The sequence below is a fragment of the Capsicum annuum genome, chromosome 10 (assembly GCF_002878395.1).
Source record: "Capsicum annuum cultivar UCD-10X-F1 chromosome 10, UCD10Xv1.1, whole genome shotgun sequence".
NCBI lineage: Eukaryota > Viridiplantae > Streptophyta > Magnoliopsida > Solanales > Solanaceae > Capsicum > Capsicum annuum.
Window position 1 is genome coordinate 101,100,940 of NC_061120.1, and position 8,964 is coordinate 101,109,903.

At 28.1% G+C, this 8,964-nt stretch overlaps 1 protein-coding gene across 8 annotated transcripts in view; it reads right to left on the bottom strand.

Moving 5' to 3' along the window:
- The window catches only part of LOC107878985, a 60,177-nt gene extending 57,132 nt beyond the window's left edge, over nucleotides 1-3,045 (bottom strand). For 2 of the 8 annotated variants that reach the window (XM_016726124.2, XM_016726165.2), the window contains exon 1: nucleotides 2,468-2,974. In XM_016726124.2, the coding sequence (XP_016581610.2) occupies nucleotides 2,468-2,614 (147 nt within the window). In that variant the 5' untranslated portion in view covers nucleotides 2,615-2,974. Of the gene's footprint in view, nucleotides 1-2,467 lie in introns of all 8 variants that reach the window. The other 6 variants (XM_016726137.2, XM_016726168.2, XM_016726149.2 and 3 more) reach the window with 6 other exon arrangements.
- Nucleotides 3,046-8,964: the final 5,919 nt, after the last annotated feature.

The following is an 8,964-nucleotide window of genomic DNA, read 5'->3' on the forward strand; positions in this document are numbered from 1 at the left end:
CCACTATAATGCTTTGTTTCTTCTCATATCAAGCTTGCAGAAAACTTCTTTGTTCCTCTTGGAATCGTCCGTCAAGTTTTTCAACTTTTGACTAAAGATAAAATCTGGGGTACCTCCAATTGAGTAGCCCTGCCATCACTCTTTCAACATATTAATAAATCCCTCTTTGTTGAAGCCACATGTTTTCAAACATAAAATAGGAATGAGTAGTATCCCAATCTCCACACTCTAGTAATAATGGTTTATGATCAGAAATAGGTCTAGGAAGGGCAATTTGTTTGATTGCTCTGAAAGTCTCATTCCACTCTGATGAATCAAGAATCTATCAATCCTCGAAGCCTGAAGTGATCCCTCCCCTCTAGACCATGTATATTGTGCCCCATACATTGGTAAATCAATCAAATGCAGGTCTGAAACAGTATCAGAGAAGTTCCTCATTCCTATAGATCTTCTATGCAATTCAGTCTTTCAATAATTGCCTTTAAGACATTGAAATCCCCTCCAATCACTCAATCTACACTCCATATACCCCTTATAGCTCCTAGTTCTTTCTATAAATCAGCCCTCTTGGTGTTGGTATGTGGACCATAAACTCCCGTAAAAACCCATCTAAAGTCCTCCAACAGACTTCCGAGTATACATGTGATTGAATATATGCGTTGATGAGAGCCTTTAAATCTCGAATCTCTTTCGTCCCATAGAATGACAATGTCGTCTCAAGTGCCACAACCCTTCAGTTCTACCCATTCAGCCACCTGTTTATTCGTATTTGGTGTATCAAGCATGAAGGTATGTTCTCCATATTGGTCTCCTGAAGAAATACAATTTAAGCCCTCCATTTTCAAATCAAAATCAGAAAGTGTAAACCTTTTACTCCTGTCATTATGACCCAGAATATTCCAATTTAGGATTTTTAATTTTCATTTGGAAAGGGTTTTGCACTGCCTGCCCCATTCTACCTTATTTCCCCCTTCGTAATTGATGCCACAATAAGAGCTTTTGTGCCTCAGTTTCCCTTCTTTTTTTCCCCTTCTTGCTTCCGGAAATAGGAGAGCCTCTTTTTTGCAGCTGCTCTTGGCGTTCCTGCTCCATTCGCAAAATCATGTCAAAGAGTTCATGTTAGAAACACACTGAATTGATCCCAAAAGCTTTACAAGATTTCCATTTTTGTCCATTTGAATGTTTCTATAATATTTGATTGTTGAATGTCTTGCATGCTCAACTGATCACCATCATGCCAGGGAAGGGAGAGAGTGTCACAGGAGTTTGAATCTGAACATGCAGGCACTGTCGAAGCAGTCCTAGGCCAATTTCAAGTCGCTCGAGATTGCCAAGGGAATTGTTGTTAACTATGTTGTACCATGATCTGCTTCATCATTGGCATCGGAGTGAAACTCTCTATTGATGGAAGGTGTGAAGTTGTTGTGGCATTAGAAGTGTCTACCTTTGCTTTCTCTGGTGATGCAAGTTGTTTAGCATGATGTGTATCAATAGATAAAGGCTGCAAAGGTTGTGCTTATGATAAGTGTATACTATTCCACTCAAAAGTGGTACTTTTGTCTTTGTTCTTTGCTTGGGCCTTCCTTTTCTGAATTGAAATTTTGAATTAGAGTAGAGGTTGGTTTATATTCAAATTTAGCAGGGCAATCGGGGAATAAGATAAGTCAGAGGGGAGGTAAATGACCCTTATATATATCTGAGACTATTTGAACGAGGATAACTTTTCTCCCACCAAACAACCACATTTGCAGCAGGTTAGAAGCATAAACATCTCAACTACTTAAGATAGGTTACAAGACCCCCACTTCTTTTTTTTCTCCTCAAATACTTGTTTATCATTTCTTGAAGTCCCATAAACTTTTATCTCTCCTTTCAGTATTATCATCCAAAAGAAAAATGAAATTTGGCTACTTATCATTCTAGAACAAACCCTATGCAGAATCACAATCTATTTCTCTGCAGGGATAGATGTATTTTTAGAAGTTATGGGTTCATCCAAACCCAATAGTTTTAGCTCAAACCACGTAATATGTGTTAAAAGATTCACTAATAAGTACAAATAATAGATTTTCGAACACAATAAATAAGAAGAGTTTGGCCAAATTGCAAACACGAACCCCTAAGGCTCAAATTCTCGGTCTGTCTCAACTTCTCTGTTTACCCGAGTGCACATTTTGAATTGGAAGACACTGATCACCGAATGTGTATAACAAATCCGAGTGATTTTTCACAGAACTTCTTGCAAGAGCAATAATTGATCACTTTCCTTTTTCTATTTAAACTATCAGCATAAACAAACCATTAGTCCCTCAATCACAAATGTAAAATTGTCCGAATAAAAATTTACTAGTCCTCGATGAGTAAGAATATATAGTAAGCACCAATATATGATCATAGACATAGAGAAGAATTCACATTCATATTTAAAGAGTAAAAAAAGGAGGAAATCTAAGCAAGGAGAGACTACCTTGGAAGACGGTGACTCAGAACTTTTGCTCTTCTTAGCGACAATTCTGGAAGCATAACTGGCTTTGATGTAGCCGTTACATGTAGCACAGCCAATGTATGTGAATGCAAAGGCTGATATTGTTTCTGAGAAAGATATACCTTTCATGGGTGTACCACTACGTCATCATTCTGCGTTTTCTTGAATACCGACCACAGTGTAATAACACGATTAATGATTTAACCCTTTCAAAATTCCTAATACAGTGATACGTGAGTAACCAATTCCACTCGCTCCAGTACTTGTACCTACGTTAAAATGAATCTGATTGCTCAGCGGTGGGTGTAACTTTACATTACAACTCTGATGGAGTACTTAGGCCCACGACTTTGGAGAACTAAAGGCACTATATTAAGCAGTCCTTAGCACCAGAGCTCAGCATTCTGTAAGAGGCGGTTTCTGTCCATTTAAAGTGACTGTCGAATTCTAAAATCTGTACAGCTATGTCGTGGAGTGAAGATAGCCACCCGTTTCGCTTTCAGAACCTCACTTGAAGTGCCACAAAATGGCCCATTTGTTACTCTTTGTTAAATGGCTTTTTCAAAACTTTTTTATTAGGATAAATTATAGATTATATTACCTAATATTTTATATTTTTTTGAAAGTCACATAAAATTTCATTTTTTAACTTTACTCTTATACATATCAAGAAAATTTCACATCTTATTTTTACTCCATCATTAACTCATTCAAGATTTTCATCCCTAAAATATTTCTCTAATTATCAACAATTAAATCATCTTCCTTCCTGATTTTTTTCTCTTCCATTAATGCTTAAATCATCTTATCATCATCCTTCCTGATTTTTTCTCTTCCATCAATGTTTAAATCTTCTTCCTTCTGATTTTTTTCTCCTCCATTAATGCATGCAACTTTTTTTTTCCTTTCCTTAAATCTCTCTCATTTTTTTAAAAAAAAATCTATTGATACATATATAAATTTATTTAGTTATTCATACATATTTATTCTTTTAATGGTGATTCATATGAATGATAAATATGATATCATTATATGGGTATTATGGTGATTTATACGATAGATACATTTTGTATGATTTTAACGGGTGATACATATGATATTAATGGGTGATAAATATTGTATTATGGTAATTCATATGGTAGATACAATTATTGGGTGATCCATATGATATTAATGGGTGATATATATGATATTATGATGATTCATATGGTAGATACAATTATTTATTTTAATTATTGGGTGATTCATATATATGGTATTATGGTGATTCATATGGTAGATATAATTATTTATTTTAATTATTGGGTGATTCATATAATATTAATGGGTGATATATATGATATTATGATGATTTATATGGTAGATAGAATTATTTATTTTAGTTATTGGGTGATTCATATGCTATTAGTAAAAGGTAATGGTATAATCAGTGTAGAAAACAAAAGTAATAATATTTTAACAAAAGGACTAAAAGCAGAATTGAAACATAACTAAAATTAAATCTAAAAAAAGCATACTAAAATTAAAGACGAAAAAAGAGAAAAAAGATCAAAAAAAAAAAATCTTTCATAATTAAAGACGAAAAAAAAGAAACATAATTAAAACACCTAAATTAAATCTAAAAAAATAGATATCTTTCATTAAATAAAAAAATACAATGAATAAAAGAGAATCTATTATTTCCTTAAATAAACATCTTGTTAATTTCAAATGTATCACTTATTTATATGTATCACCATTTCAAAAAAAGGGGATAAAATATAATTAACAAAATAGTCAGGATTTTATGTAATATCACTTAAAAATTCAGGGATTTATGTAAGTTACCCTTTTTATTAATTAAATAGATTAGAAGTTATTTTTTAGAAAAATGACCCACTATTAGAAATTTAAATTTATTTGTGATTTAGAAATTATTTTGTACTATTAGAAATTTAAATTTATTTGTGATTTAGAAATTATTTATAAATTTTAAAGTTATAAATTAGTCCATAAATCACCAACTTACCGAATTTAAACCAAACTTATCCCACCAAATCTTTTGTACATTTTATAAATTAATCTAAAATCTGATTTTCAATGGACAGAACTATTCTCGATCTGATCGATATATGGAAAGATCGATTATCAATCCGACTTACATATGGACAGATTGATTATCAATTCGATAAATCGATTATCGATCCAACCTATAGATGGACAGATCGATTATCAGTCCGACAAATTGATTATTGAACCGACCGATATATGGACAGATCGATTATCGATCTGACAGGTGAATTATTAATCCAAACGATATATGGACAGATTACTTATCGATCCGACCGATATATGGACAAATTGATTATTGATTCGATCAATTATATATATACACAAACTTTTTTCTTTTTTAAAAAAAAGACTAAAATTAAAGGAGGGTAGAAAACTTACAAATTTAGGAAGAGATGAAATATTTAAAAATAAAATATTAGCTTCAAAAGGGAGAAAGTTGAAGAAATAGTGAGTTTTTAGTAAGAGTGGAGGAGAAAAAATTACAGAGAGGGAAAAAAGTAATTTGAAATTGAAAAATTTGAAAAAACAATGAGTTTTTAGGAAGAATGAAGGAGAAAAAGTTTGGGAGAGGCAAAAAAGTAATTTGAAATTGAAAAAAATGAGTTAGGGTTTTATGTTTTAAGTATATTTGTAAATATCTCCCATAATTTTTAATATGTTATTGTAGTTCAATTCTACCTTAGAGTTATTCTTTTATTATTTTATTTTATTTTATTTTAAAATGAGAAAATAGAAGTAGATCATTTTGCTAATTGGAAACTTGAAGAGGCTTATTAGACAAATCTCACAAAGCTAGGCTATATTCACTTTTCTTTTGAAATATTATTTTATTTTAGTAAAAAAAAAAAAGTAAAAGTAGTAATGTTTGGCGGTAAAAATTATTTTACTCTACTAAAAATTATTTTTGGAAAAATAAGTAAAATTTATTTTTAGTATTTTCATTCCTATTTCTCTTACTGAATTTTACAAGCAATTCTAATTTATATTCATAACTAGATACAACATCAATTCCAACTTCAACTCTAGAAAATTATTGTTTTCATGGCCAAAGGGGGCCTTGATCGAGTGTAGTTTAGTTTTCACCTATTTTGATTGGTCAAATAATTATTTGATTAACTAGTAAATGGATATAATTGACAATGATAATTACGTTTTTTAATTATTGAGGTGTAAATCATTCGTAATTAATAGGTTACTTTTAAATTTTTTAATTTTATTTTATTTTTTTCATTTTAATTGATTTTTTAACTTCTATTGTTATACTAGATGTCAATTGTCAAGAGCCCCTGCTAGATATATTCTTTTTTAGTCTCAATTTATGTGATATAAATAACATTTAGATAATCAATCACATGTTTAATATGCTTTAGATATTATAAGTTGTCAAATGTCGTAATTTAGAATACTTTTTATTTAATTTTTAAATACTACATGTTACTCTCATTGTTCAAACTTTTGTGGCATCGCTAGCCAATTATATTTGTAAAATAATTTAAGTTTTTAATTATTGAAATTTATAATACATTTTTATATTTCAATTTAGGTGACATTGATATAATTTATAGAGTCAACCAAATGTTTTATATCTTTATAATTTTTTAAATTATTAATTGTTGTGATTTATAGTATTTTTTAAAAGTATTTTTCTGAAATAATACAAATTAATTCTTTTTAGATACTTTAAGTTGTTAACTATTGTAATTTATAATACTTTTTTATTAGATTTTCAAATAATACATGTTACTCTCCTTGTCCAAACTATTGTGACATTGATATTCAATTATCTTTTTAACTATTTTAATTTAAGTGGCACTGATATAATATTGAGAGTCAACTAAATATTTTATATCTTTTAAATTTTTTAAATTGTTAATTATTGTGATCTATAATTCTTTTTACTTATTCTTTTGGGATATATAATAGATTATTTTTAACATATTTTAAACTGTTAAATATTGTAATTTATAGTACTTTTTATGTAGTTTTTAAATAATATATGTTACTCTCCTTGTCAAAAATTATATGGCATTGTCGCATTGATAGTCAATTATATTTTAAAAATAATTTAAGTTTTTAATTCCTGTGATTTATAGTACCTTTTTTTCTATTTCAATTTAAATGGAAATGATATAATTTTGAGAGTCAGACAAATATTTTATATATTTAAAATTTTTTAAGTTATTAATTATTGTGATTTACAGAATTTTGTTTTTGTATTTTTTTGACATATATAACAAATTAAAAAAAAATAAGACAAACAAATTAAAATGGATGAAAAAAATGAAGACAAGGGAAAGGACTAATGAGGTTGTGCCAAAGTAGGCATATTAACCTTTAAATATTTTAAGTTGTTAATTATTGTGAAGTATAGTATTTTTTACATTTTTTTTTTTGAAATATATGGTAGATTAATTTTTTTAAAAATATTTTAAGCTGTTAACTATTGTAATTTATAATACTTTTTTTAATATTCAAATAATATATGTTACTTTTTCTATCTAAAATTTTGTAGAATTGATAGTTAATTATATTTTTTAAATAATTTAATTTTTTTATTAGTGTGATTTATAGTACTTTTCTTCTATTCCAATATAAGTAGCACAATGCTTAGATGGTCATAATAATTAATTAGGGGGTGATATAGTAAAATCACGAGTGGAGCAATGAAGTAGACTTGTCTTAAATGACTTATAATAACTAAGAAAAGTGCTATAACAAAATTATTACTATAAAAAATACTTGTAGGAAAAAAATAAGTGGACCTCATATAAGACATCAAGTTAATTTGACATTAAATATTATTAATTTTTTAATACATAGATGACTTTATAATAATTTTTTAGTAATAATTTTTTAATATTTAGATGACTTATAATAATTAATTAGAGGTAATATAGTAAAATTATGGTTGAAGCAGTTAGAGCAGGCATGCCATCAAATGTCTATTTTACTTTTTTTTATCAAATATTATTAACTTTCTAATACATAGATGACATATAATAATTAATTAGGAGTAATATAATAGAATTATGGAGCAAACAGCTAAGCAGTCGGTAAGCAGGACAACTAGAAGTTGCTCACTCCCTCTGTCATTCACTCTTATTGTATAGAGTAAGTATTAATGGTACTTTTTATATTATTTTCAAATAATTATCTCAATTTATGCAATGCCGCAATAATTTTGAGAAGTAGTCTATGTTTTCATCATGCCTTTTAAATATTTTTAAATTAATTATTGCAATGTATAGTATTTTTTTACATAAATTTTAAATAATATAAATAGTTCCAAAAAATTTCTCAAATAACAATATGTAGAATTTTGAGGAGTTTGGTTGTTATTTTTGAATTTCCTTAAATTTCTATTTCTATCTACTATATAGAAAGGAGAGTTGAGGACAACCAAGGACAAATTTGTAATTATACTCATTATCAAGGACAAAAGTTCTTTAACTTGAAATTATCTCTTTCTTTACTCTTTTTTTCAAGTTTATTGATATAAAATAAAAATAACTTACAAATATGCTATTTGTATACCGCTATAAATCTTAACGCATACATTATAACATATTATATTTTTACCTAGGTTATTATGTTCTGTGATCTTCTCTATTAGTTAACTTTCTTATTTGTCTCTTAAAATATTAAGATAATCATTTTTCCCCAAATTGATTCCTACTATTCCAAGAGTATAAATATTCTTAATTTTTCATTTGAACAAATTCCTACCTTAAACATAGATATTATAGAAAGATGAGTTCAAGGACGACCAAGAGTAAAATCATCTTTTCAACCTTCATTAAACTCACTACAAAAATATCCTCTTTTGTCCAAAATATTTCTAGAAACATCCACCAATTTCCAAAATAAAAAATCTTTAACTTTCTTTTAGTGCCACGATCATTACTATGTACAAGAGAGAATTTAACATTTTGGTAGTCCTCACATTAATTTTTTTGTCAATTTTATCTGTAATTTAAATTTTAATTACTCTACAAATTTTTATCCACTCTGATAAATTTGAACAATTATTTGAACTTATTAAATGCTACAAAAGTAATGAGTCATGAAAATTGATCGTGACACCATAAAAACTATTTATACAATCAAATTCAAAATTGATCCAAGGGGTTATTGTCTTTCTATTTTGTAGAAATATTTATTAATTTTACCAAAAAATTTTATTTTCCAAACGAATTTATCATGAACAAGTAATTAAAGTATCTTTTTTTTTATTAATTAAAGTATCTTAACATTCTCTTTTTAGATATTTAGTCATCCTTTGTCTTCTCGTAGACTGCCCATAAGTGTTTACCATAGCCTTACGACTTAACGCATCAGCTGCCACGTTTGCTTTCCCCGGATGATACAAGATATCAACATCATAGTCTTTTAATGGTTCAAGCCACCTTTGCTGCCTCAAATTTAGG